The sequence below is a fragment of the Vitis riparia genome, chromosome 4 (genome assembly GCF_004353265.1).
Source record: "Vitis riparia cultivar Riparia Gloire de Montpellier isolate 1030 chromosome 4, EGFV_Vit.rip_1.0, whole genome shotgun sequence".
Taxonomy (NCBI): Eukaryota; Viridiplantae; Streptophyta; class Magnoliopsida; order Vitales; family Vitaceae; genus Vitis; species Vitis riparia.
Window position 1 is genome coordinate 24,495,928 of NC_048434.1, and position 27,936 is coordinate 24,523,863.

At 37.3% G+C, this 27,936-nt stretch overlaps 4 protein-coding genes and 1 long non-coding RNA gene across 8 annotated transcripts; 4 read left to right on the forward strand and 1 right to left on the reverse strand.

Annotated features, from left to right (window-relative positions):
• Nucleotides 1–706: 706 nt before the first annotated feature.
• On the forward strand, nt 707–12,817 carry LOC117913047 (protein PIN-LIKES 3-like). Of its 2 annotated transcripts, XM_034827924.1 has the most exons (11): nt 707–802; nt 969–1,180; nt 2,723–2,802; nt 2,906–3,030; nt 7,963–8,081; nt 8,266–8,505; nt 10,430–10,522; nt 11,435–11,535; nt 11,704–11,756; nt 11,880–12,065; nt 12,536–12,817. In XM_034827924.1, the coding sequence occupies exons 2-11, from the start codon at nt 1,046–1,048 to the stop codon at nt 12,658–12,660; spliced, it is 1,257 nt and encodes a 418-aa protein (XP_034683815.1). In that variant the 5' UTR covers nt 707–802; nt 969–1,045; the 3' UTR covers nt 12,661–12,817. The 2 variants fall into 2 exon arrangements, with proteins under 2 accessions (XP_034683815.1, XP_034683816.1); XM_034827925.1 differs by lacking the exon at nt 707–802 and having other exon boundaries at nt 928–1,180.
• On the reverse strand, nt 5,741–6,541 carry LOC117913050. The gene is made up of 2 exons (XR_004651076.1): nt 6,295–6,541; nt 5,741–5,974 (listed from the first exon to the last, which is right to left on the reverse strand). It is a non-coding gene; the product is annotated as an uncharacterized LOC117913050 (long non-coding RNA).
• Nucleotides 12,818–13,222: 405 nt separating the features above from the next.
• On the forward strand, nt 13,223–20,142 carry LOC117912178 (protein PIN-LIKES 3-like). 3 transcript variants are annotated; one of them, XM_034826671.1, is made up of 10 exons: nt 13,223–13,813; nt 13,898–13,977; nt 14,099–14,223; nt 14,329–14,450; nt 14,757–14,957; nt 16,317–16,409; nt 16,780–16,880; nt 18,397–18,449; nt 18,571–18,756; nt 19,734–20,142. In XM_034826671.1, the coding sequence occupies exons 1-10, from the start codon at nt 13,679–13,681 to the stop codon at nt 19,856–19,858; spliced, it is 1,221 nt and encodes a 406-aa protein (XP_034682562.1). In that variant the 5' UTR covers nt 13,223–13,678; the 3' UTR covers nt 19,859–20,142. The 3 variants fall into 3 exon arrangements, with proteins under 3 accessions (XP_034682562.1, XP_034682563.1, XP_034682564.1); XM_034826672.1 differs by lacking the exon at nt 16,317–16,409; XM_034826673.1 differs by lacking the exon at nt 13,898–13,977 and having other exon boundaries at nt 13,731–13,813.
• An 86-nt stretch (nt 20,143–20,228) lies between these two features.
• On the forward strand, nt 20,229–22,135 carry LOC117912179. The gene is made up of 3 exons (XM_034826674.1): nt 20,229–20,451; nt 20,582–20,653; nt 21,800–22,135. The coding sequence occupies exons 1-3, from the start codon at nt 20,352–20,354 to the stop codon at nt 22,033–22,035; spliced, it is 408 nt and encodes a 135-aa protein (XP_034682565.1). The 5' UTR covers nt 20,229–20,351; the 3' UTR covers nt 22,036–22,135.
• A 1,982-nt stretch (nt 22,136–24,117) lies between these two features.
• On the forward strand, nt 24,118–27,930 carry LOC117912052 (protein PIN-LIKES 3-like). Its single transcript, XM_034826487.1, has 10 exons — nt 24,118–24,397; nt 24,487–24,566; nt 24,662–24,786; nt 24,870–24,991; nt 25,147–25,347; nt 26,052–26,144; nt 26,592–26,692; nt 26,976–27,028; nt 27,154–27,339; nt 27,429–27,930. The coding sequence occupies exons 1-10, from the start codon at nt 24,263–24,265 to the stop codon at nt 27,551–27,553; spliced, it is 1,221 nt and encodes a 406-aa protein (XP_034682378.1). The 5' UTR covers nt 24,118–24,262; the 3' UTR covers nt 27,554–27,930.
• The last annotated feature ends 6 nt before the right edge of the window (nt 27,931–27,936 follow it).

The following is a 27,936-nucleotide window of genomic DNA, read 5'->3' on the forward strand; positions in this document are numbered from 1 at the left end:
TGTCTCTAGCTAAAAATAAGTAAAATACGTGAAAAAATAATAATAATAAGAGCCGGGAAATAAATAAAAAATTGATAAACAAGAAATTTCAGTAGTCAATGGACACCCTCTCATCTGAAAGACAATGAAAGCGCCATGCTGATGGGTAAATCGCCGTTTCTATTACGCGCATGCAGTCATGGGGATGCGATATTATGGGGGAGATCCGGAGATATAGGGGACGGACTGGTAGCTACAGCGATAAAGAATTCATGAAGAACAAGAGCCGGCCCACTGTCATATGGATGGCAGTCCGGTACTTACGCCACTTTCCTTGGCTACCAAGTTGATCATCAAAGGCCTCACCATTCTCGATACTACCCATCTTCGTTTCTCCTATATAACTGATAAGTTCCCTTTCCACACACAATGCATGCAACACATAGTTATTTTGAGGAAGCTTCAGTTCGGCAGCTGGAACGGCTTGTTAATTAGTGGCTATACTGTTTTCTTTCTTTATTCGATCCTCTCTTTTTAGTTTTTCTTTAAAGCAAACGACCACAAGAATCTTCATCTCAAAATCAATGTTTTTCATGAGTTAGAGAAACCCATTTCACTGATCTTGTCATCTGAGCTCTAACTAATTCTCATTGTTTATTGCTTGTAAAGCCGTGGAAATAAGGAGTGAATAAGATTAATGTTTTGCTTTTGAAAGTTGAACTCACAGCCAGACAACTGTATCTCTTTTGGAACAGTGGTTCAAGGAAAAGGCGTTAACAAGTGGAGCAAGTGTGAGTGAAGCCTATAATCCTATTGGCACCAGGTAATGTCCATGTCCAACGAAGATTTCCTTCTATAGCTAGAATAATTTGCTTGTGATCAGGTGATCTCCACATATATTTCTATTTTGGGTTCATGTTGTTTTTGAGTACTGGAGTACTACTTCAGAAATATGAACTTTTCTCAACCATGTTTTGTTTGTATGTTAGGCTGGTGCATTGGGGATTACTTACTACTTGAAGCTAGCTAGAGTTTCAGTTAGAGGCAATTAAATTAAAGGTGATCAATGGGATTCCTGAGTCTTTTTGTTGTGGCACTAGTGCCAATTCTCAAAGTGCTCTTGGTTACCGGCGTTGGTTTGCTCATTGCCTTGGAACGTATTGATCTCTTGGGGGCAAATGCACGGCGTAATCTGAATGCTGTAAGTGAATAAATATGATTTCAATTCAGGCCTTTTTTTTCTCTGGGCCTACAAAACATGCAATATATATTAATTGAAGAAATTTATATATGTAGAGATATATATAGTCTAGGTCAAGTGCAGTCGGTGGAAAATGAGTCAAATGACTTCATGAGGGGTTCCATCAATCTAATAATCTCCAGTTTTTGGTGGGCGAAACACAGCTATAACAGATGAGAGCAGTGGGCAATTGGGCATGTCCATAGCAGCCATTCACACTTTCTTGCTACTGCCTTTTGGATTTTACAAAGCTTTTAGTAGAGAAAGAGAGAAAGGATGTATAAGTGGGACCGTGGAAGACCGAAGAGCCTTTAGGAGAGAACCCCATCGCCACGACCACCTCTTTCGCCTCTCACAAACACCACATCAAGTACTCTATCAATCACTCCATGCATGTATAATATATAGTTAAATCCAAAAATAAAACTATAAGAGGAAATGTTTTTGAAATTTCGCTTTAAAGCACCACCCTTCATCAGGACTCGCCCGTCCTCTCCTTCTTAATTGGGTTTGAAGATCTACCAATCTTGTTGGTAATTCAACTCAAAAGTATTGCCAGAAGGACTGAGGAATTCTAGAATCGTACAAGATCAAGGAAATATTAAATGCAATTCTTGCTTTTCAATTTTGGGGATGTAGTTCACTGCGTGGTGCTAGGTTGCGACAAATGGTGGTCGTATTTGGGAAGGTGGAAGAAAAAGGTGCCACCACCATGGAAGCAAGGAGTGGTTTGGTTTTTCTTCTATTTTGGTGATTGGGTGTGCTGCAGAAGGTGAGGGTGTTATCTTGGTTTCTATATAGGCATTAAAGCACATGTGAGGGTGTGGACTTTGATTCCATATAGGCGTTAATGCACACTGGGAGGCGCGCTTCGAACTAACCCATTAATGCTGCTGTTGGGCAGCTCTGTTTCAAAATTTTAATTTGATTTGAGGTCCCTGTCACCACTCATCAGGCCTGTCCTCAGATTAGGTCAATGTGATTTACTCACACAGACAAAATCATTGAAGAGGGGAATTTAATGAAGCTTTAGTTCCCCTATTCTAGTATCTTTGACATCAGTCAAGAATAAAACACTTCTTTCTCTGGTTTGAAGACTCTGATCTTCTATAGGCCCGCAGCAGTATAAGTACTTGAGATGTAACTTTGTAACGCACACATATGGCTTTGGGTACTAGTGCATTTTCTGCAATTGAACTGAAAATCATGCCAAATTGTGCTGCCTTAGCCTTAATTGGGGAGGCTGGAGGTTATTTTATTCTTGGCGGAGACCATTTGAGCAGGCTTTGAACATTGTTTTGCTTCCACCAGTACATTTCTTTATAGCTTTTATACTGCGGGGTGATCCATCTTTGAAGTTTTCTTTTGGTTAATTTTTCAATTTTGTACAGTGTATATGCTTGCTTGTAAATGTTTTTTCTTCTTGAATATATTATTGTGTCTCAATCTCTCCCAACTTACCCATAGGCCATAACTACATACTTTTTTATTTGTTATGAGCAGATCGTATTTTATGTATTCAATCCGGCACTCGTATCTAGCAACCTGGCTAAAACAATTACATTTAGCAGTTTGGTTACGATGTGAGTTCAACACTCTTCACATTATTCCGTTTATCAACAACTACTTTTAAGCTCATTTTGTTCTCTCTGTTTTACATTTAATTTTGTTTTGGTTAAATTGTAGGTGGTTCATGCTGGTCAATATACTTCTGACTTTTGTCATTGGCTCAGCACTAGGATGGGTACTTATAAAAATCACCAGAACTCCCCAACATCTGCAAGGCCTTGTGCTTGGCTGTTGTTCTGCAGGTAGATGGTTATCTGCATGATACACATTGTAACTATTTTCAAGCAATATGCATCATAATATCATGCCTACCCAAACATGAGGGCCTACTTCACAGTATGGATTCTGAAACAACATTGTGGAAGTTGTGCATTATGCCACTATGTGAATTTTTCACTTGGTAGCGGCACATCATTGCTTTTTAATTATATATTATTGTGGGTGAAGCAGCTCTTCTTCACTGAATATGACTAGGTTAAAGCATGGTAGATTTAAGTGGAGCTAGAACTGTATTCAGTATTATTTTAAGTCAGATAGTCCCATAAATCATCACATGGTACTAATAAGGAAGGTGAAGTATAGGGATATGAAGAATTTGAAGACTAACTATGGAGGAACATAGACTCAATTCATTCTATGATACTCTGTTTACAATGAAAGAAAGCATAAATAAATAGCCTACAGATATGAGACAATTCCAGACTGGTACACTATCACCGGACGGAATTTCCCTTACATGGAAAGAGAATAAACTCTTACATGGAAAATGAATAAACTATTACATGGAAAGAGAATAAACTCTTACATGGAAAGTGAATAAACTACCTTGCTAGAATTACTCCTAAATCAATTATAATAAAGGCTGTATATTACACTAATTTAGGGAAGTAAACAGAGGATGCTAAATATGGGGAGGAACGCACAGGATGGAAGGCGACGTGGGCTTGATTTCCAACACTCCCCCTCAAGCCGCGTTGTAGATGTTGATCATTCCAAGTTTTCCTGTCAGATCTTCGAAGTTAACTCGAGCAAGAGCTTTTGTGAGAATGTCAGCCGTTTGACAGTTTGTCGGAGTGTAGCTGACTTTGAAAACTCCTTCTTCAATCTTTTCCTTGATAAAGTGTCGATCTATCTCCACGTGTTTAGTTCGATCATGATGAACCGGATTCTTAGCGATACTGATGGCAGCTTGATTGTCGCAGTATAACATCATGGGATGCTTCAATGGAACCCGTAATTCTTCTAACAGCCTGTTCAACCAGATTCCCTCGCAGATACCTTGTGCCATAGCACGAAATTCTGCCTCAGCACTGCTACGGGCTACCACTGACTGTTTCTTGCTTCGCCATGTAACCAAGTTCCCCCAGACAAATGAACAATAGCCTGAAGTTGATCTCCGATCAGTCACTGAACCTGCCCAATCTGCATCTGAAAAAATCTCAATCTCTTTCTTTGTTGTTCTTTGAAAGAAGAGACCCTTTCCTGGTGTCATCTTGAGGTACCTCAATATTCTGATCACAGCAGTCATGTGTTTTTCGGTTGGATTATTCATGAATTGACTTACCACACTAACGGAGAAGCTGATGTCTGGCCTTGTATGAGAAAGATAGATGAGTTTCCCCACAAGACGTTGATATCTTCCTTTATCAACTGGCGTACTTCCATCACTTTCTTCCAGTTTGACAGTTGTATCCATAGGTGTTTCTGCCGGCTTGCATCCTAGCATTCCTGAATATTCCGAGGAACTTGTATCTCTGTGATGCTAGAAGTGAATGCACGAAACGTAGGTGATAGCTTATCATAAGAAATAAAATTTCCAATGGGATGTTGAGTGCATGATCAAATTCCTTTCCTCCAAGCTATGGGCATATTAAGAATATCATTTTCTAACTCGGAATCAACAGTACCATCAGGAGCGTTGTTACCTGGAAGTTTGCTTGGATTAGGACCCGGTTCAGCCTCATGGATTTGTTGAGAAAGTGCTCCTTCCTCCGTTTCCTCTTGGATGTGCTCCTTATCCCACAAGTCAACAATGGACTCGGGCTGATTAAATGACTCTGGAGGAATGTGATTTTCAGTGATGATGGGTGACTCACTGAATGACTCAAGATCCCAAAATTGATATTCCTGAGTTGAATTCTCCCCCTGAATATCGTTTTTGGGATAGTAAGGCTGGGTTTCAAAAAATGTGACATCCATTGAATTGTAGAATTTTCTTGTGACCGGAGAGTAACACTTATACCCTTTTTGATTTGAAGAATACCCAAGAAAGATGCACTTGAGTGACCTAGGATCAAGTTTACTTCGATGTTGTTGATTGATATGAACAAAAACAGAGTACCCGAAAATTTTGGGTGGGACGGTGGAGATGAGACGAGTAGTCGGAAAGGATTTTAGGAGTGTTTGACAAGGTGTTTGGAATTTTAGTACCCTAGACGACATCCTGTTGATGAGGTAGGCTGCCGTAAGGACAGCTTGCCCCCAGAATAATTTTGGAACATTCATGGAGAACATTAGTGATCTAGCCATCTCTAACAAATGCCTATTTTTCCTTTTAGCGATTCCGTTTTGTTGTGGGGTATCAACACATGAACTTAAGTGAACTATCCCTTCTTGTGCTAGAAATTCTCCTAGAATGGAGTTGAAATAATCCCTAGCATTATCAGACTTTAGAATTTGTATTTTTGACTGGAATTGGGTCTGAATCATATTTTTAAAATTTTTGAAAATTTGACTCGTTTCAGATTTTTCTTTCATGAGGAATACCCAAGTTAATCTAGTGTGATCATCCATGAATGAGACAAACCACCTAGTACCAGTTACATCTTTTATTCTTGACGAACCCTAGATATCGCTATGAATCATTGAGAATGGACTAGACTCTTTATAGGGTTGAATGGGAAAATGAGACCGGACTTGCTTTGATAATTGATAGATTTCGCACTCAAAGGATTTTGGATTTTTATGAAATAATGAAGGAAATAAATGCTTGAGATACATAACATTTGGATGACCTAAGTGATAGTGCCACAACATAATTGCACTATCGTTATTTTGACATGAAACCGAAAAAGAATTACTACCAACTGCCATTTGAGGTTGTTCTTGTGGATCATGGAGCTCCTTAAGGATGTAGAGTCCAGAGCATTCCTCAGCATTGCCAATCGTCTTCCCCGAATCCAAATCCTGAAATTCACAGTGAGTGGAGGAAAAATTAGTAATACACCTCTTTTCCTTAGTGAGTTTACTAATTGACAATAGATTACAGTCCAAGTTAGGAACAAGGAGAACAGAGTTGAGAGTAAGATCCCTTGATAGCACAACTGAACCTGTTCCGGCAACCTTTGATAGTGAACCATCTGCTATTCGGACTGTTAAATTATTTGGACATGAGCTATATGTATCAAAAATTGTCGCATCTCCCGTCATATGATTAGATGCTCCTGAGTCCACGATCCAAGGTTTTTTACGTTTCTTACCAACAGTAAAGGCACTCAAAAAATTACCTTTGTGAGCCAAGGTTCCGGAACCAATGAGCTGGTTGGAAGATGAGCCAGTTTGTGACTGTACTGACAAAAGAGGAGACAGTAGTTTCTGAAGCATCTCCATTTGCTCCTTATTAAAAGGGCTAGCTTCAGGTTGTGGCGATTGTTCATCGGTAGCCACATGATTGCCTCGTCCTTCTTTCTCAAGTGGTTGACGTGGCTTCCAATCTACTGGCTTTCCATGAATCTTCCAGCAAGTTTCTCTTGAGTGTCCTGGCTTTCTGCAATGATCACACCAAGGTCTACCTCCTTTAATTTTTTTACGGTTGTCAAAAGGAGCGAATTGAGTCTTAAGAGCCGAGCTTTCTGCCATATTCCGTTGTTGATGGGATCCCATCATGAGATTTTTCCGACTTTCTTCGCGACGCACTTCAGAGAATGCCTCTCTGAGGCTAGGTAGAGGTTTTACTCCCATGATTCTTCCTCTGATTTCATCAAGATTTTTGTTCAAACCTAACAAAAATTTAAACACACGTTTCCCTTCGACAATCTTTTTATACAACAAACCATCTGTAACACAATTCCAGTTATGAACCTCAAACGTATCAAGTTGACGCCATAGACGAGTAAGAGTATTGAAATATTCAGTTACCGTAAGGTTTCCTTGACGCAAATCGTGGAGGATGCCTTCAATCTGGATGATTTCAGATGTGTTTTCCTTGTCTGAGAAAGTTTCTTTTGCAATGTCCCAGATTTCTTTGGCAGTATCAAATGACAGAAAATTTTCACCAATGTCAGGGGTCATAGAGTTGACTAGCCAGGACATGACCATATTATTTTCTGCTATCCACTTCTTGTAGGTTGATGCTGTGGTTTCTGGTGCTGCCGAAGCTCCGGTGATGTAGTCATCTTTCTCCTTTCCCCGTATAAACATTAATATGGATTGAGACCATTGCAAATAATTTTGCCCATTCAGTTTATGGGCTGTGATTGGTAGATGAGAGGTTTCCATCTGATGAGAGGATGAAGACGATGAGATGATGATATCAGAAGTAGAGGATGATGAGTTGGTAGCCATTCCAAACGCTGGACCGTATTTAGGCATAACCTAGAAGAATAGAATTGAGTAAAAAAAAACTGACTAAAGATGAAGACGATGAGACAAGATTAAACCTGCTCTGATACCATGAAGAATTTGAAGACTAACTATGGAGGAACATAGACTCAATTCATTCTATGATACTCTGTTTACAATGAAAGAAAGCATAAATAAATAGCCTACAGATATGAGACAATTCCAGACTGGTACACTATCACCAGACGGAATTTCCCTTACATGGAAAGAGAATAAACTCTTACATGGAAAGTGAATAAACTATTACATGGAAAGAGAATAAACTCTTACATGGAAAGTGAATAAACTACCTTGCTAGAATTACTCCTAAATCAATTATAATAAAGGCTGTATATTACACTAATTTAAGGAAGTAAACAAAGGATGCTAAATATGGGGAGGAACGCATAGGATGGAAGGCGACGTGGGCTTGATTTCCAACAGGATATGTTTGGTGCTAGGTTGCATACCAGTGATGTGGCAAGATGTTGGATTTACCATCCTGGCTTTTGTACACTATTTTCAATATAATCAACGGCTGTCAATCTCATATTTTGATGGTATGATATGCACAGGAAATTTGGGGAACTTGCTTCTTATTATCATCCCAGCAATCTGTGAGGAGGAAGACAACCCCTTTGGAGATTCTGACTGCTCTACAAATGGGGAAGCTTATGCTTCCCTTTCTTTGGCGGTATTACATATGATTCTGATTCCAAAATTTCCCAAATTTTTGATAATGAATGCATGCTTAATATGAACAATAAGGTCTCTGTTCAATCCTCCAACAACATGTTCTGCCCATCAGTTGTTCTGTTTGTTTTAAGATTGTGTGGTTCATTTGTCTAATTTTTTTATTTCTTACTTTGATACTCCAGATAGGTGCTATTGGCATTTGGTCTTATGTGTATGCCATTATGAGGATATCTGCAAATAAGTGCAAAAAAGAAATCAATTTAGATGACTCCACAATCAGCATAAGAACATCTGGAGAAACCTTGGAAATATTATCAGAGGGTTGCACAGAAGCATTGCTTCCTTCAAAGGATTGCCCAAGCTCCAGGGAATGTTCAGATGAAGTTGAACTGACTCATGCTGGATCTGAGGGAAAACAAAAGGTGTTTCCTAGTTTCAATTTAAATATCAATATTGCGTTTTGTATCTTTTGGAACTTTTTCTATAAAGTATGTTTTCAATCTCATTTTGAAGATTACTATTTTGATATATAAAGTCATAAAAAATGCTTGTGTTAGTTGGGCAGCCAAGAAGGAGTCTCTACTTAGTATGGTAGCAACTTAGCACAATGCAAATCAGGGAGGATATGGTTTTTGACAAAGCAAAGGGCTCAAAAAGGAGAGATTTAAAACTGTTATTCAGAATTTCCAGAATTGTGTCGAATTCTACTATTAGGAAATTCTTTTCAGTATTTTATTTGAGAAAAATGAACATGTTTTTATATGAAGTTTGATATTCTAATAGATGAATAAGGATTGCTACCATGGGTTGGGTTTACTCTTTCTCTTCCTCATTCTAATAACCAAAAAAAGAGTCATTAGATTTCAAATTAAAAAAAGGGCTACTAAATTGCAATAATGGTTACATTTAGAGGTTTGTCATAGAAATTTTGATCACTGGGATCTATCTAATATTAGATGCAAAGTCTTCCTAGAAAAGAGTGTGTTAGATAAAACAAGAGGCTTGTAAATTGGATACTAAAGAAGCCTATGATCACTTAAATTGGTTTTTTTTTTTTTTTTCTTTCAATGATGGACAAAATGGGGTTCAGAGATGGATTTGTTGGATTAAATTCTACAACTGTAAAATCAGCTTATCTATGCTAGTCAATGGGATGTCACTTGGCTCTTTTTTCAAAGCACAAAAGAACTCATGCTTGGTGAGAACAACATATCCACCTTACTGAACTGTTCTACTTCATGTCCACCTTGGTGATGTCAAAGTTGGTTTGTAACAGCTTTGAAAATATTGAACGACTGTTTGGTTAATTGTTCAACTGTTTGAACCATCTATCTTGATAAACATTAGGGTGGTTTCAGTATTAGAAGCATGCTGAAAAAGAATAAGGTCTTGCTTTGGGAACAGTTGTAGAGAGTGAAGGAAGGCCATTTTGAGGAAGTTTGCAGAGGACAAAGGTGGGTATGTATTCCAAGGAGGACAGGGAGGCTTTTGGGACAGGTTCTTGGGAAGTAATCAAAAGAGGTTGGGACAAATTTCATTTCAAACTTGCATATCAGGGACAAGTGTGACAGAACGAAGTTCTGTTGTGATGTTTGGAATCGAGAGATTGCATTGGAAAATCTCTTCCTAGACTTTTTCAAAGTTGACGTTAATAAACATGGTTGGATGGGCAATCATTGGCAACAGGATGATGGTTGAGGTCACTAGAAGCTAAGATTCTAGGGTTATCATAAGTGGAAGCTGGGGAGGGTGGAGCTGTTCTTACATCTGATTTTCTCTGTGGTATCATAGTGGGAGGGAGACAGTCTAGTTTGAATCTGTAGATCAATTTCTTGTGAGGTTTACATACTGGCTGTTGGAACATAGCAAGGGTAACTGATATGAATGGTTTCTGGCATGAATTTCGACCATTAAACTTAGAACTGTTAAATGGAAAATTGCTCTCAAGAGAAAGCATAAAGTAATGCTGCATATTCAAGAAAAACCTACAACTTTTCCAACACAACCCTAAATCTTATCGCTAGAACATTGCTTGTCATGCCTCACATTTCTATACGAATTATAGAACTCATATCACCTAACTTGATCAGATTTAAAGTTGCTTTTATAAAAATTTTAATTTATTTGTAGCTATTTCTAAGTAAGATGTGCACAGCACATGCCTTAGCTGGTTTATAAAAAGAAAAAACTACACATTAAAATTTCCTATATAAATGATGGGAGAAGTTTATAAGTTTATATTTTTTCTTTGTAGCATGTCAAAGATCTTCTATACTAGTAAAGGACGTTTTGATTTTTATTCTTCACCCTTTCAATGAGAAAGATTTTTTAACATTCTTCTGACAGGTGCCATTCTTAGAGAAGATTAAGCAGCAAGTTGAGATACTTATGGAAAAGATTGACCTGAAGATGGTGTTTTCCCCATCTACTATTGGAGTGGTATGAACTATCATATTCCATTGTAGCTACATCTCTGTATTACTAAGCGAGCAGGGTTTTCATTTTTCTTTTTATAGTGCCTGCTATGGGCTTTTTAGCCTAAACAATATACCTAGTCAATAGTATTAGCTGCCCAATCCATATCAGTCATAGTTCAAAATGAATCATAAGGAATGATGATTGGGAATAGTTCCATTACTAAAAAAAAAAAAAAAAAAAAAAAAAAAAAAAAAAAAGAGATCAAAGATGATGTTTTCAATTTTTTTTTTTTTTTTTGGAATCTTAAAAGGATTCTATTCACAAAGGGGAATTGAACATTTCGAATGCTATTAAAGGATAAAAACCATTACCTAGTGCTACTCCTACCAAAGCAAGATTTTAAATGAGCCTGGAGGGTTGAGTTGGCTACAGTCTTAACGTCCAGCATTTTCCATAAACCGGATATAATTAAGACTTGAACCAGAATATTCATGTTCAGTGGCCCAAATTAGTACCATACCGGACAATTGCTCTTCATTTGCCCAAAAATGCTATTAAATGATAATTGAAACTGATTTCAAGTGCTCTTTACAAATCAATGCAATTTTTTCATGACATTGAGTGTGATTAAAATGACAGTTACATTGAGCTTTGCTAGAAGTATTCTATCAAGGGATGCATTGTTTGCTGATCGTCAATCCATTGTACAAGCATATTCAGCATTTGTTGAAGGCCTGAGAATGGACAGAAATTCCCATTTCATCTCAAAACCATACATTGCATGGATTCTGTGCTTTTTCAATTATTGCTCATGTCAATTATGATGTGTGTGTTGAATAAAATTGAAGTTGGATGCTGAGCTGTTCTTTCTCTAATGTTAGAGTGTGCTCTGAGGGATCTCTTCATCAATGTTCTCTTTGTTCTCTTTTGTAGATTGTTGGTTTCTTCATTGGATTAATCTCTCCAATCCGAAAGCTAATTATTGGTGATAGTGCTCCTCTTCATGTGATTGAGAGTTCTGCATATTTTGTGGGGTATAAATCCTCTCATAGACTCTGTTCAATGTCCTTATAGTTGAGGCTTGGCTTGATTTGAGTGTTAGGACTAGCAGGCGAAGAAGGATATGTATGGAGTTGGATGTTGTAATTACTAGCTTATTTTTGGACACTCATGATATAGTCTTTTCCCCTACTGATCTGCAGGGAGGCAGCAATCCCATCTACCACCTTGATAATGGGAGCAAACCTTCTTAAAGGTGATATGTTTATCCCATCTTACTCTCTGTTAGGCTTACTTTGGCTTGGGTTAGCCTTGTCTTGATTCACTCTCAAATTGGGAGAACAGGTTTTTAGTATTTAATTTGCAATTTTATTTTCAGGTTTAAAAGGGTCAGACGTTAGCATTGTTGTGATTTTAGGGATTATGGCAGTTCGGTATATTGCTTTGCCTCTGTTGGGTGTTGTTGTTGTTAAAGCTGCACATCATTTTGGCCTGGTGGGATCAAATTCATTATTCCAGTTTGTTCTTATGCTTCAATATGCACTTCCACCTGCCATGAGCACTGGTACGACCTCTTGTAATTGAGTTCTGAATGTTGCAATTTTCTTGTTGTCGCTTGTTTTTTTTTTTTTTCTGGCCTTTTTCTTGCTGCTTGAATTTTGTTTTTGTTTTTGTTTTTAAATATATTTTAGCTCTTGTTATAAATCTTAAGTTCTGGTAAATTTGGAGCTGCTCAGCATTCAAGCTTGAGATTATCTTTTGACCATTATGGGTGTTTGGGTTCAGATGGGTCACTGGTTTATAGTGGCCATTCATGTAGGAGCCTCTCGGTATGAAGCCCTGAACCTTGTGTGTTGATAACTTGCACATGGTTCAATATTCTAGCTCAGACAGCATTTTCTTCTTCCTTCTGTATCAATGCTAGGATTTTCCTTTATGCAATATATGAAAATGTTCACGTACCTTTCCGCGTTAATTGCTTCTGATCGGGTTTTTCATTTGATTGTTTCTTTTCTGTTTTTATGAATAATGCAGGTACAATGAGCCAGTTGTTTGAGTTTGGTCAAAGTGAATGTTCGGTTATCATGCTATGGACTTATGCGGTTGCAGCATTCAGTCTGACACTCTGGTCTAGCTTCTTCATGTGGCTTGTATCTTGATTTGTATTTTCCATTTTTCCCACTTAGCTATTGGACATATTTAGAGGAATGGGGTACTACCTTATTTCAGCGGTAGAGGATGGGGTGTGTGATTTATATTTTTTATGCTACAATGAGTGTATTTGAATCATATTCCAATGCTAGTATTTTCTGTCACTCAAGTATTGGCAAGAGAGCTAAAGATGGAAAGAAGTGGCTCAATACCACCATTACTTCTTTCTTCAAATCCACAGCTGCCCACACCACATGCCATAAATGACCTACTAGAATGAAGGTCAAAAATTCTTTATGTGAATCGGATCTCTTCCTCTAAAGGAATTATTGAAAGTCAATTCATATGACCCATATATTATTTTCAAGGCATTGAGATGGAGATGATGATTCGACCATATTGCCACCAGCTGCTATTGCTAAAAGGGTATCAATCATCCGGGGATCCGGCAATAATATACAGTAAAATGATAATGTATAGAAGCTAGAGGTGATGGTAAGGCAGGCGTTGTGGGAAGTGGAAGAAGAAGGGGTGGGGCCAGGACCCGGGATGATCAGACTCTGCTTTGCCCATGTGACAGGTCTGTCATTTTCTGTTACTTGAGAGGAAGAAACAGAATCCTTATTTTGGCGGTTGGGTGATGATGACACAGCATGACGCAGCTTTTCCATGTGTATCTGCATAACACATAACAACACAGATTACCCATCACCCATCTCTTCTTTTGCTTACAAAATTGGACTGTCTAGTCCAGACATTTGATGGGAAAACGACAAACAAAAATTAAGGGCCGTGGACCTTTTTGTACCCAATTTCTTCAACCTGCCTTGGAGACGGTCAGGTTGCTTTGACTGGAGTCTTGAGTCTTGAGTCTGGAGTCTGGAATCTTGAGTCTGGAGTCTGGAGGTATGTTTTTGACTCGCAGGTGGCAAAAACAGAACAAACGGAATTCCCATATTTATATGATAAATAATTACTCTTATATTGGGTTAAGGAGTATGTAGGAGGAGTGGAATAATCTTGAGAATGGGGCTTCTAGATCTATTTTTTGTTGCTTCAATGCCAGTTATAAGGGTTCTGTTGCTCACTGCACTTGGGTCATTTCTGGCCTTAGATCGTATTGATATATTGGGCGATGTTGTAAGGAAGCAATTAAATACGGTAAGTTGTTACCTCTTTCTTCTTTCCATGTTTATAGTTTTTTATTTTTATTTTTATTTTTATTTATACGTAATTTGTGGTCAGGTTGTATTTTTTGTATTCAATCCTGCACTGGTGTATAGCAACCTTGCTAACACAATTACTCTTGACAGAATGGTTTTGTTGTAAGTTATGACCCTTTTCATTTTCTGTGATTGCTATGGAAATTTATTACTCCACATAGTTTTGTCTCTTCTTTCCAATTTATTCATGTTTCTATTACTCTGGTTATATATGTTTATATAGGTGGTTCATGCCATTAAATATCCTTACTGTTTGTATCATTGGCTCCGCTCTTGGATTGCTGCTTGTGAAGACTACCAGAGCTCCTCAACATCTCAAGGGCCTCATATTGGGTTCCTGTGCTGCGGGTACATTTCTGTTTATGCTTTCACATAGCTTGCATCAACAACTATTTCATGCATCCTAAAATGGAAGTAACAATTTCTGCATGCTTTTGGTTGGGATCTGAACAGGAAACATGGGGAACATGCCTCTAATTATTATCCCAGCAGTATGCAGAGAGAAAGGCAGTCCGTTTGGAGCACCTGATGTTTGCCATACATTTGCAATGGCCTATGCTTCACTTTCTATGGCGGTATGGTATCTAATTGGCTTCATCTGGTTCTGATTCTGAGATTCTGAGATCACCAAACTAAATATAATTGATTTGAGTTGTTGGGTTTTTTTTTTGGGCATATTGTATGCTGGCATTACCCAACCGTATGGTCAGACTATAGACAACCTTCTTGATGGGTTGGAATAAAAAAACTATGTTAATGATAGAATCCTAACATTAATATCAGTCATCCATTGTTCTTAATGGATATCTAATGGTGAAGCACCCCATCTATGCACACACTATCAGTGGATCATGTCAAAAATTACTTATTTGATATTGCAGATTGGAGCTATTTGCTTATGGTCTTATGTTTACAACATTGTGCGAGTTTTCTCTAGTAATGCCAGGGAAGGCATCAACCTACACAATTCTCCAATCAATATGAACAGGGAATCACTTCTTGCATCAGGAGACTGTTCCATCTCTGAAGAATATCCACATCAATTTACACTGCCTCACCCTCTGTCTGAGGAAAACTTGCAGGTTGTTCCCACCTGTCTATTTTGATCTGAAAAATTTTATACTTCTCAAATCTGCTTTTGCTGCTGACTGTATAGTTGATCATCGTGGTACAAGGAAGTTATTTCACTGATTATGATTCAATACACACACACACACTAACTGATGAGGGTGATACTAAAAAGTTTGCATGCCTGACATTTCTAGATCTTGACTGATGTTTGACCATTCTCATTTTCAGTTTTTATTGTTTTCAACTGTCTATCATTTAGATTAATTTTGTTGGATTGAGTCACTATGTGAATATATATATTTTTTAAAATTAACTATTTTCTTTAGAAACCTCATCTAAGCTAAGTCCTATACCAACTAACAATGTTTTTTAACTGATTGTGATTCGCCACACACATATAAGCTGATGAGGGTCATATTAATATGTGGCAGGGATGACAGTTCTGGATCTTGACTGCCATTTACCATTCTTATTTCCTATTTTCCGTTTTTATTATTTCTTCAATTGTTCGTCATTTTTGTATTAATTTTATTGGGGTTTCTCAATTCAATTGTCTCTGAATATTTTTTTAAATAAACTATTTTCTTCAAAAAGAAAAAGAAAAAAAAACCTCTATTAAACTAAGTCCTATCCTGTTTTTCCATCCTCATGCTGCCACATTTTTATTGTCATTGTTGGTACAGTAGCCCAAATGGTACCAAGAGGGCAACCAAAAAGACCTTAGTCTTGAGTTCGAATCCTGGGTAGGCCACTCTGGGTCGCTTCGGCACCAGAGCCAAAAATCTCGGGCACCGCATTGGCTCTTCAGCCTAGGCACCGAGATACAAATGTACCAACAGTCATCAGCTCTTTGCTCGTTGCCTTGATTGATATGCTTCTAGACTTCTTCCCTTGTCAGGTTCTGAATATTGCTCATTTGAGCATCAATATCCAATTTGATACCAGCGGCTGAAGAAGTTATGTGCCAAAATTCTTGAAAAAACTGCGGGAGCTGCCAATTCCCTTTTTATCTTTTCTTTTCTTATTTTTGCTTCGTTGTCTAAATTGTTTCTTAATTATAACGTAAAATTTTGTGAATGGAGCAAATTATGTGGAAACATATATGATAGTACTATTACATTACATCAGAAAATCATTTCTATTTATGAAACATAATTTCATGCCATGCATATTATCGTTTTGTAAATGCATGTATGAAGCTAATGCATAAGGGATGATGATCATGTAATTGAAATTTGAAGACCATTTATTCTACTATATTTGGAAGAGGTTTTGTAATACAATAGACACCTTCTTTTATTCCTTTTTTATCTATTCAAAGGGACTGGTGCAGCCATAGAGAGTTAAGAATTCTTAGATTTTAATGGCAGGTGGCTATCTCTGGAAAGATGAAACAGCTTTTGAGGAAGTTTTCAAGAAAGATCAACTTTAAGGAACTGTTGGCACCTTCAACCACTGGAGCGGTATCCACTTAGAGCTTGTGGCCCACTCTTCTTTGAAGTTTCAAGTTACTTTCCTTCTCTGACATATGTTGTCCAGATTCAGTAGCTTTGGATGCATTTTGCTCTGGGTTCGCCCAGATATTCTCCTGTTGTGGCCCATTGATTTCTCCTCTGGATGCCATTTAGCCAAATAATGGCTAAGTTGGCATTTTGAAAATAAGCTAATAGTCTCATATATCAATTTAATCAGAATGGTGCCATTTGTGTCATGAATTTGATGTTTAAACAATAATTGAATGGATGTTTGATGCTGAGCTAAAGTTTCCTTTTATCTTATAATGGAAAACCATCCTGTTGTGGGAACTAAAATACTAGATGATTTCTTGTGTAGATTGTTGGCTTTATCATTGGAATGGTTCCTCATCTTCGGAAGTTAATCATTGGTGGTACTGCTCCTCTTCATGTTGTCCAAGATTCTGCTTCTTTGCTGGGGTATATGCCCTATATTCCTACCTATATGCTCTCTGTTTGACTTCCTCATGTTGAGCCCTTATTTTCTGTTTTATCTCATGTTTTAGTTATGATATTACAGGTGGGAAGTGGAAAGAAAGTCCAAAGAGGAAATCTTTTGTGTGTATATCTTGTTCATCTCTTTGCATGGATCAATTCCAACTTCTTTAACAAGTAGACTTACATGGTTTTAGGTGTCAAACATACAAGGACGTGAATTTTTCAACACAGACCTCCAAATCTCAAAATGTGAAATGCTCTATGTCAATGTCCAACATGCTTACATGTTGAGATGGACAGAACTTTAAAAATGAACATGTGATTGCATGTAGGTCAAATTGATTGTAATGCTGAAACTGCTGTTTGGTGCCTAAAGAGTGATAGAGACTAGAAAATCTGAGTCCTAAGGAAGTCATGAATCGAGTTATTTCACACCATTAAACCACCCTTTGATCAGGTTGAATGTTGCTTGTAGTTCCCCTGTTTTTTATTTAAACTTTCCTTCATTTCAGTAACGAATCACCTCCTACAAGTGGCTGGCTCGGACACCCTATTAGAGATCACTGAGGCAAGCAGTTGACTTACCTCCATCAGCATGTTGATGTGATACCTATCTATTCATATATCGATAATTAATCGACTGTAAAAATAAATAAAATGATAAGTTATTTTATTAGAAGGGAACTTCAAAATTTCCTTTCTCTAGTAATTAAAAATCTTATTCCCCAATGTGAATTACTCCTACTAAATCCTGCTGCAATTTCAGTCTGATCTCTAGAAGTGACATTATTCTGGGCATCAAGAATAACAAGAGAATATATTTTACTATAAAGGTTGTAATTAGATTGTATATACATGTCAACAACCATAGGAGATTGTAACAAGCCAATTTCGGTAATAGTTGATTTATACTGGATTGTAGGGAATACTAATCTATTATTTTGGCAATAATTATATATGTTTATGTTTATGTATGAATCCTGAAAAAGGTAGATGACCTTTTTCCCAACTTCTATTTCTTATTGTTCTGTTTTTTATCCAATTACAACCCTCCTTCAACATGCAAAATTTCGTACTGGTAGCCACTTCCCTATGGTCTTTATGGTCCTGCACAAAAATGAAAAATTGATATGTAGGCAACCCTCCAACAAAGAAAGCATGTCAGCTATGTTGAAAAATTTACTGTTGATGAGAATGGAGTAGTTTTTGGCCTGTTGGTCATGCGAAAGATGGTTTTGTAAACACATCTAAGAGTTTTCCCTTGGTTCATAGCCCTTGGTAAGAACTTAGGTTACTTAGCAAGATATACTTCATGCATGGATTCTCACAGTAAAATAACTCCACAGATATGCTTGTGTGCACCACTCAAAAAATGTTTGTTTCCACTTTGTATCAACTATGGTCAAGGATGTTACAGCCTCCAGCAAATTGTTTAGAATTATTTATTCGGTTTTTGATAACACGGTTTTCCTTTGTTTTTCCTTTCTAATATTTGCAGGGATGCAGCCATTCCAAGTATCATCCTGATAATGGGAGGAAACCTTCTTAAAGGTAATTGTAGATTTGGTTTTGATACTTGTCTTGCTTACCATGAATTGGACTAGTTCTAGTATGTTGTTCTCTCATGTTGGCAAGGAACTGTATTCATCAGATGCCTGGTTGTGTTTTCCAGGTTTAAAAGGGTCAGGAATTCAACTATCATTCATTGTTGGAATTTTAGCTGTTCGGTTTATATTCCTCCCTCTATTGGGGATTATCATTGTTAAAGGTGCACTTCGATTTGGTCTGGTGCACCCAGATCCCTTGTTTCAGTTTGTTCTTCTACTTCAATATGCAGTTCCACCAGCAATTAACTTAGGTATGGAAATTTAGTCAACTGCAGATATGATGTTGTTAGTTTGATTTGATTAGTATGTCTTGTCTTATGCTTTATTTGATTTCAGTCCAACATAAGTAATGTTCAATTCCCCTCTTTCTTTGTGTTTGATTGTTTTTTTTTTTGTTATAATGGGCTTAAGTTATATGAAACCAATTAAACGCTTGCAGTTGACACTTGAGCTCTGACCTCTAAGAGTTACTTGAGACAATAAGATTCGCAAATCACATCATGTATGGTTTTATGGATCCCACTTGAATAATCTGCTAGGCTGAAGCATGGTTGAATGGGATAATCATGACAGGTTAACTGAACATCCCTTTCCAATTTCAAAAAATATGACAGATCCAAAAATGAAAATATAGTATCTATTGCTTCTAATGGCATGATCTTCTTGTCACATAACGTTAATATTTTCAATTGTTATTGTTGTACCTGAAACATATTATATTAAATGAAAATGGTAGATTACATTTTCTCTCTGTTGATACTAGAAATGAAAGGTATTTGACTGGTTTCACGATATTGTCTGAAGAGGGCAACCATTTTTCTTTCCTCTCTGAAATTTTAGAAGGTTTGAAAAATATAAACATTGAAGTAGAGTTCCTTCCTAAAATATGATCAGTAAGCCTTATATTTTGACTTAAGTCATTCATGTACACTATGGACTCTGGAAAGGATCAACCTTGTTATCTGACATATATAATTTTTTTTTTTTTTTGCCATGAGAATTTAAATGAACAGCAATGGTTGAATTCACTGAATACTTTTGTTTGAATTTTGAGATGTCTGTTTTATGCTGCTGTGAGGAGTACTAGCCATACTTGTCACAACTTAAAACAGGATGGACATCAGTCCTTTTGATAATTTCACTAGTTTAAGAAAGAGTTGAAGTTCGTTCCTTGGATTATATTTGCCTTTTTAATATGAAAATTTGACTCAACTCCCTAATCTTGCAGGCACAATTATCCAGTTGTTTGGAGCGGGTGAGAGTGAATGTTCTGTTATCATGCTGTGGACATATGGCTTGGCATCAGTTTCACTCACACTTTGGTCAACCTTGTTCATGTGGCTTGTATCTTGATTTTCATTTCTTCACACAATTTGTCACATTAAGTCCTTTGACACCAAGAGTACAATCTTCACTAGATTTCCTGACCAAATGTCTATGCAGATGACAACAGCTCATTAACAAAGGCCAAATAGCATGCTCCTCCAAAGGCTAAGTAGAAAACAGGGAATGTAATCCAACATAAAGATGTCAGCTGTGCTTTGTCAATATTGTATTACTATTTTGCATTCAGTAATATTGGACCTTTTCTTTTCAAATAAAAAGTCTATCTGACAAATGACAACTTAGCTTGATTATGTTTTCTGAGGTTGATTTCCTCTTGCTCTCTCTCTCTCTCTCACTCACTCTTCTGCATCTTCAATGAGAGCTAGGAAACAGAGAATTTTCAGAAATGTATCCAACTGACAAGTATGGGCTCGTGGCTCATGGAAAGCAAACAAGGTTAATCCAGATTGATAGTTAACAGAAGGTAGAAGTGGACCAAGTTTAGAAGGCAGCAAAGGCTATGGAGACATCTCCCAGAGTGGATGGAGTGCCTAGTCAAAGGGAAAACAGCAGGCCTAATAAAAGCCCAACTCCAAAGTCGAAAGTCCATAAAGAGAAAAGTGAGTGACAGTCACTCTTTTTTTCTTTTTCAACTTTAATGGTGGATTCCAATCATTTTATCTTCACTGCAACATCTAATAGTTGCTTCTTTTTTCAAAAATAATAATAATAATAATAATAATGAAACAGGAGGCGTTTCGAAGAAGCTCTGGAATGAGATTGTACAACTGTTTGAATACCATTTTCACTGGGGAGTTATACGTAAGCATGCACTTTTTCCTCTCTCCATTGCCTTCTCTTCTTTTAAGTCTCTTCCAGTTCACGTATTCAATTCCATCGACTCCCTAAATGAGCCCTTTAATCAGAGCAGATGAAAAGATTAATAAACGAAGAGCCTGATAGTAAATGCTTGATTGACTTTGACTTTCACGTGTTCCACATGGAGAATTATTAATTAGTGTTGGTAAGGGAGGTGGAGATCAGATATTTGAAGAGATTACTTGGTTGCTTTTTGTTTTTCTAGTTAGGAGCAGTGGGAATATTGGGGCTTGTGGATCAAAGTTGAAGACTTTTTGTGTTGGCCAGTGCCTCTACTTTAATTAATGCTCTGGGCATCTCTAGCTCTACACAAGTACAATCCATGTGTAGAATATTATAAATATGCCTTCATCCAACTGGTTCATTTCTTAGAAGGTCGCATTATATGTTCCATTTAATAATTTTAAAAATATTATATTATAAATTAAATAATTCACAAGTTTTATTAAAAATCTTTAACGTGCGAGGCCATCACAATACTCAATAGAAGGTAACGGGCATCAAATGAGCATCATTAAATCCTCTGGTCATAGCCACTTAATTATTATCACTTAAAAAAGCTTTTTATGAATGACCCTTTTGTCAGACGAGTTTTTAGACTTTTAGTCATATTTGATGGGCATGGTTCAAAATTTCCATGACGAGTCCTATTCTGTGATAATTAACGGCCACCATGAGATTCAGCTCCCCCTTTTTTTTTAGTCATATTGCTGTTTGATTTTTCAAATATAATTTTATGTTTTAACTTTTAAAAATAAAGAAAAGCAATAGTCAGAGGCCCTGAGCTTTTGGTTCTCAAACCAATCACACGTACACGTTTTTCACAGGAGAGCCAGGCTGGATCCTTCCTTGGACCTCGGATCCTATTTGAGGGTGGAGTGACAGTGACACCAACCTAAAGTAGAACTCAGAAGTCTTTAATCTTTATGGACTGGACAGGGCTGTCATCTTAGTGTTCATACGTATTTATATTATGGAAGCTTTCTTCTTGTTTACATTTTCGTATCTCTCCTCTCACCACAATTTCTCTCCACATCTATCAGAAACACACAAAATATCTATGACATGGGTGTTTTCATGTGCTTGCAGTTTATAGGTTTGGTAATGGATTAATGGGTATGGTCCCTGTATACTGTAGCTGCATGCATGGACCCGACAAAGCTTGGTCTCCTATTGGTTCGTTCTGGTCACCCCAACTCCTGCTCCCATCACACATGCCTACTTTCTTTCAATCAAATTGCCTCCAGCCTAACAAGGAGCAGGATGAAGAATTAGCCTCTGAGGATATGAACAGGCTTACTCTCCACCTAATCATGATTACTTGACTTGACTTTGGTTGGACCCATGGTTATCTTGTTAGGGGATGATAATAGTAGTTTTTTTTTTTTGCATTCACCTTCTCTCGTCCGGTGTTCTTTCCTTTAAAACAATCTTCTCATTTTTTTATTTTTTTATTTTTTCATTTTTAACATAAAAAAAAAAAGTTAATTTCACTCACTTTTCCACTAATTTATTTATTTTTTTAATATTTGTATTATTTTGGATGAGAAAAAATAACACAGAAAAATAATATAAATGATATTCAATAAAATTTAAAATCAATAGGGACTAGATGACATGAATAAAATCAACCCAATAAACAATCTAATTTTCAAAAGAATTAAATTATAAAAATTTATTTATAAATTGTATTAAAAAAATGTGAATATCAAAATGATAAGAGCAGGGAGCGAAGGGATGGATCCTGGAAGCTGCATCGTTGCCATCCTAATCTTATCGACAGGCATAGGGCACATTGGTTAGATTGATGGATCCTGGAAGCTGCATCGTTGCCATCCTAATCTTATCGACAGGTTTCCGCAGTCCATAACCAATGGTCAGTCAGAGACTCAGAATTGCTTCAAACTACCGCCACATTTATATTGGAGAGGCCGTCTCGTTGGTGGGCCAAGCCGCCAAGTAGGGCAACGAAGTCAGACGGTCTAGTGGTAATGATAAGATCTACTTTGGCGTGGCTTCCTCAATCCTCGGCCGGACCGGAGGCCTTGTGGGTAGGACTGGGTCCCAGAAAGTCCTTTAGGTTGTTAAAAAAAAAAGGCAAAGAACGGTGATGGTTTCTAGTGTGTGTGGTGGGGTGTGAAATGGTTACCGCCGTTGATCATTAATTATAATAATAATTAATGTTTCCACATTTTGCACGAGGGTGGACCTGCTGGCTTGATGTGGCTGTCCTTCTCCCAGAATGCCCCCTCCTCCTCCCCCGCGGTATACAATCAATGTATTTGGCACATCATCATAAATGGAATGCCCGAAGCTACTAGTTTTAAAATTTTTATAAATTTATTTTACCAATCATATCTTACAAACCATCTTCCTACATGCACTGTCTTCACATTGAAAGAGAAGAGACCTATTTGAGTTAAGTTTCTTCCCATCTTTAAATAATATTTTTAATATTTGAGTTAAGTTTTTCTCAATTTAAAGGCTTAACAACAGTTGTGATTACAAAAATATAAGTATATAACAAAATATAAAAATGGATCTGCTTTGATCGTATCACCAGACACCAATCTTGAAGAATAAGATGATTTGATGATTTTTTTTTAATATGTTTTCTTTTCTAGATGGGAGCATGAAAAAACCCGTGTTGAATAAAATTGGCATAAGGAATTTTAAAAATGCTATGGAGTATGGACCATATCAATCATTGAAAATAATACTCATGGATAGAAAAAATGAAATCCGATTACTATTTCTTAGGTATAAAGCAAAAGAGACGTACGTAGATAGACCCAAACACAAACCATGCGAGGAAGGTCATACTGATCAATGAATCAAAGTTATACCTAAATTCTTATTTCAATAAAATTCTTAATTAGAAAATGATAAGGATTAAAAAAAGATAGATGAACTATCTTAAGAGAAAATACATCATCTTGTAAATATATATAATAACAAAAATATAACAATTATAAATTTTAATGTAAATACTAAATATATCACTTCTTAGGTATAAAGCAAAAGAAATGTGGATAGACGGAGACCCAAAGAATTTACAGCAAGTTTACAGGCATCAAAACTGAAAAGGGAGGTAACTAATAATGGGAATGCTATTGTGGGCACCAGCTGCTAAAAAGTAGATTCAAACCGGGAAGGAAATAACAAAAAAGATAAATGGATGTGAACAAAGGGCCCTGCTGACTGTGCATGTCGTTTTCTGGCATATGTTGAAAACCTTCTTAGTTGGGCGGTTAGGATGATATGAATTACGCGGTTTTCCCATGTATATCGGCCCTCCAGTTATCTTCCTTCTTTTGTTTTCAAAATTGTAGCACCCTTAATCAATAAACTTAATGGATAAACGACAAAAGCATATGACTCCACCTAAACTTTACGTAACAAATTTCTTCACCTCCCCCTTGGGGGGCGACGCTAGGTTCCGTGAACTGGAATCTGGGTGTATGTATTTGACTGGTGGGTGAGAATTCCCATATTTATATGAGCAACGCTTGTTGGCGTAGGAGTGTGTAGAAAAGAGGATAGTACTTGAGAATGGGGCTTCTAGACTTGTTCTTTGTTGCTTCAATGCCGGTTATCAAAGTTCTGTTGGTCACCGCAGTTGGTTCATTTATTGCCTTGGATCGTTTTGACATATTTGGGGAGAATGTCAGGAAGCAACTAAATACAGTAAGTTGTTTCTTCTTTCTTCCTCCATGTTTGTAGTTTCAAGTTTTCTGTGCTTTAATTTGATTTCTTCTTTTAAATTTTGTCGTCAGATTGTGTTCTTTGTACTCAATCCTGCACTTGTGTGTATCAACCTGGCTAACACAGTTACTTTTGAGAGCGTTGTCTTGCTGTGAGTTTTTTTTTTCCTTTTCTTTGTGCGCGGGGGGTTTAATGTTCTCTATTCTCTTCAGTTTATTCATGCTTGTATTACTTTTGTGAATGCAGGTGGTTCATGCCATTCAACATCCTTATAACTTTTGTGATTGGCTCAGCACTTGGATGGTTGCTTGTCAAATTAACCAGAGCTCCTAAACATCTCAGGGGTCTTGTGTTGGGTTGTTGTGCTGCTGGTACTTGTCTTTGTGTAATTTCGTTTGACTTTGATATAGATGAAAATGGAGAATTGAGAATGTTTTTGGGTCAATTCGAACAGGAAACTTGGGCAACTTGCCTTTGATTATTGTCCCAGCAGTATGTAGAGAGAAAGGCAGTCCATTCGGAGCACCTGATGTTTGTCATACATATGGAATGGCCTACGCTTCACTTTCCATGGCGGTAAGGTCTTTTGTTTGCTTCATCTGGCATTTATGAATAATACCCACATGTAATTGATACCAATACATTCATGTGTTTGTGTGTCCATTGTCAACGCTAATTTGATGGTTATATTGTCTGACAAAGACAACAAATTACTTGTCTGTATATTGCAGATTGGAGCTATTTACTTATGGTCTTATGTTTACAACATTGTGCGGGTTTCCTCCGTCGGGACAACAGAAGTTATCAACATAGAAGACGATTCCCCAGCCAAGATGAGGGAACCACTTCTTGACTCAAAAGATTGTTCCATCTCTGTAGACTATGCAGATCAATTGACGCTTCCTTGCACTCAGTCTGAAGAAAACTTGAAGGTTGTTTCCCATCTTTCTATTTTGCAGAAATTTGATTTTTTGTGATGCTTTCCTTTGATTATGAAACAATGAAGGGTGATAGTAAAAAGGGAAAATGTTAAGTAACTTCAGTGATTCAGACTATCAAATATGTATGATGAGATTTGAGTAGTTAAACAAGGGCATTTAATCTCACAAACAAATGGGCCTAGGGTGCAAATAATGGCATGTAAAATTGTATTCATGAGACACTACCTTATTGGTGGTGCCTAGACCCTAGTAAAAAGTAGTGGTGTAACATCTCTGGATCTCCACAGATGATGACTATTGTAGTTCTCATTTTGGGTTTTTATTATTTTCTCCTTCAACCGTCTGTCATTTAGATTATGTTTATGTTGGATTGTTGCCCATCCTTCTAAATCAACTAAACTAAGTCCTATTCCAACCAAAGAGAGGAGGGTGACAGCAAAATGTTGCGCTGGTCAAATTTTTATTGTCATCAGGCCTTTTCTTACTACCTTATTGATGTTGCTGTTGTGTTACAACAGAAAATCGCTTGTACTTGTGAAACATAATCTCATGCCTGCATGTAATCATTTTGTAAATGCATATCTGAAACTAATGGCTAAGGGCAGATGGTAATGTACTGCCTATTTATCGTTTGTTGTAGAAGAATTAAAGGCAGCAACAGAAATTTAATCATTTTTAGAGTTTGATATTGACAGGTGACAACCTCAGATAAGGTGAAGCGATTCTTGAGGATGCTTTCAAGAGAGATCAATATTCAGGCATTGTTAGCACCTTCAACTACTGGAGCGGTACTCTCTTAAAGCCTGTAACCCACTTCTCTTTGAATTGTCAAGATGTACATTGCTTTCCTTTTGCTGACCACATTTAATAGTTAGGGATATATTTTTCTGTGTGTTCACCAAGATATTTCCTTAATTTGGGGGCCATTCTGCGCCACATATATATATGTGGATGTGGTCGACTGAATGATTCTCCTACTGTAGAGATCATTTTGGCCTGTTGCAGATGCACCAGGTTTGGCCTCTTCCACATGCATCAAGAGTGGTCCCATTGCATTATGGCTGGTGTACGATCTGCTGAAATGCAAATGGAAACTCCTATTCATTTTAAAAACATGTGCCCGATCACAAGAAAAAAAAATCATTTGAGTAATGATGTTCGGCGTTTGATGTTTATGCAAAACAGTCCTGCAGAGGGATCTAAGACCTAAAATACTTGAATGTTTTCTTGTATAGATTCTTGGGTTTATCATTGGAATGGTTCCTCAGCTTCGGAAGTTACTGATTGGAAGTACTGCCCCTCTTCGCGTTCTACAAGATTCCACTTCTATGCTGGGGTATGTATCCCACCTGTATCCTCAGTTTAAGCTCCTGTCAAGTCGGGCCCTTATTAGGTGTTTTATCCCATGTTTTAGCCAAGACATTTTAAGTTTAGACCCTGAAAATCATATTTGGGAAATGGAGAGAAAGTGTTTTTTTTTTTTTGCTTTCTCTTTGCATGGATCAATTCCAACTTCTTTAACAAATTGTTCATAGCTTTTTTTTTCTTTTTTTCTTTTAGAGGGTGTGTTTGATAACAAGGTTCTCAATCCCTTAATTATCTCTACATAATATTTGCAGGGATGCAGCCATTCCAGCTCTCACCCTGATCATGGGAGGAAACCTTCTTAAAGGTAGTCATGGATTTGATTTAATTCCTGTCAAGTTTATCTGGAATTAGCCTAGTTCTGGTACACCGTTCTCATATTGGCAAAATAGAGTATTCACGGGATGCCATGGTGGTGCTTTTCAATTTCAGGTTTAAAGGGCTCAGGAATTCGGGCCTCACTCCTTATTGGAATCATAGTAGTCCGGTATATATTCCTGCCTCTGTTGGGCATTGCCATTGTTAAAGGCGCAGTCCAACTTGGTCTGGTGAACCCAGATCCCTTGTATCAGTTTGTCCTTCTATTACAATATGCACTTCCGCCAGCCATGAACATAGGTATGGAAATACACCTGAAACATAATTCTATTATAATTTGGGTGTCGATAGAAAAAGGATTAATTAGAGGCAGTTGTGTAATGTGGCAGGCACAATCACGCAGCTGTTTGGAGCAGGCGAGAGCGAATGTTCTGTCATCATGCTGTGGACATATGCCTTGGCGTCAGTTGCCCTCACGCTTTGGTCCACCTTGTTTATGTGGCTTGTAGCTTGATGTGCATTTGCTCCACACACAGTTTGCCACAGACACCACCAGTACTGCACTGCAGTCCTTGATATCATATTGATGATTGATGCAGACATCTACAGCTCAATCACAGAGGCATAGTATGTGTGTTCTTGGGCGCCTTGCCCAATGCTCATCCATATTATCACTCAAAGAAGTCAAGTAGAAAGCTCTGAATCTAATCTGACATCGACATGTCAGATGTGTCCACCAAAATTGTATTATTAATTACTTGTATTCATTCATATATTTTTATTTATTTATTTATTTATCAATCTTTTCTTATCACATAAAAAAGAGAAGGCTTGGAGTGATGTCATGTAAGGGTAATATTTTTGTTGGCTAAATGAATATTTATTTATTTATTTTTC

Excerpts from the sequence above, each read along its gene's own strand:
- LOC117913047 (XM_034827924.1), top strand. The coding sequence starts at position 1,046 with ATGGGATTCCTGAGTCTTTTTGTTGTGGCACTAGTGCCAATTCTCAAA. Across the intron at positions 11,536-11,703 it reads AGTTCTGCATATTTTGTGGG|GGAGGCAGCAATCCCATCTA; the intron begins GTATAAATCCTC and ends ACTGATCTGCAG. Across the intron at positions 11,757-11,879 it reads GGGAGCAAACCTTCTTAAAG|GTTTAAAAGGGTCAGACGTT; the intron begins GTGATATGTTTA and ends TTTTATTTTCAG.
- LOC117912178 (XM_034826671.1), top strand. The coding sequence starts at position 13,679 with ATGGGGCTTCTAGATCTATTTTTTGTTGCTTCAATGCCAGTTATAAGG. Across the intron at positions 16,881-18,396 it reads GATTCTGCTTCTTTGCTGGG|GGATGCAGCCATTCCAAGTA; the intron begins GTATATGCCCTA and ends TAATATTTGCAG. Across the intron at positions 18,757-19,733 it reads TCCACCAGCAATTAACTTAG|GCACAATTATCCAGTTGTTT; the intron begins GTATGGAAATTT and ends CTAATCTTGCAG.
- LOC117912179 (XM_034826674.1), top strand. The coding sequence starts at position 20,352 with ATGGAGACATCTCCCAGAGTGGATGGAGTGCCTAGTCAAAGGGAAAAC. Across the intron at positions 20,452-20,581 it reads GAAAGTCCATAAAGAGAAAA|GAGGCGTTTCGAAGAAGCTC; the intron begins GTGAGTGACAGT and ends ATAATGAAACAG. Across the intron at positions 20,654-21,799 it reads TTTTCACTGGGGAGTTATAC|TTTATAGGTTTGGTAATGGA; the intron begins GTAAGCATGCAC and ends ATGTGCTTGCAG.
- LOC117912052 (XM_034826487.1), top strand. The coding sequence starts at position 24,263 with ATGGGGCTTCTAGACTTGTTCTTTGTTGCTTCAATGCCGGTTATCAAA. Across the intron at positions 24,567-24,661 it reads TTTGAGAGCGTTGTCTTGCT|GTGGTTCATGCCATTCAACA; the intron begins GTGAGTTTTTTT and ends TTGTGAATGCAG. Across the intron at positions 25,348-26,051 it reads AGTCTGAAGAAAACTTGAAG|GTGACAACCTCAGATAAGGT; the intron begins GTTGTTTCCCAT and ends TGATATTGACAG.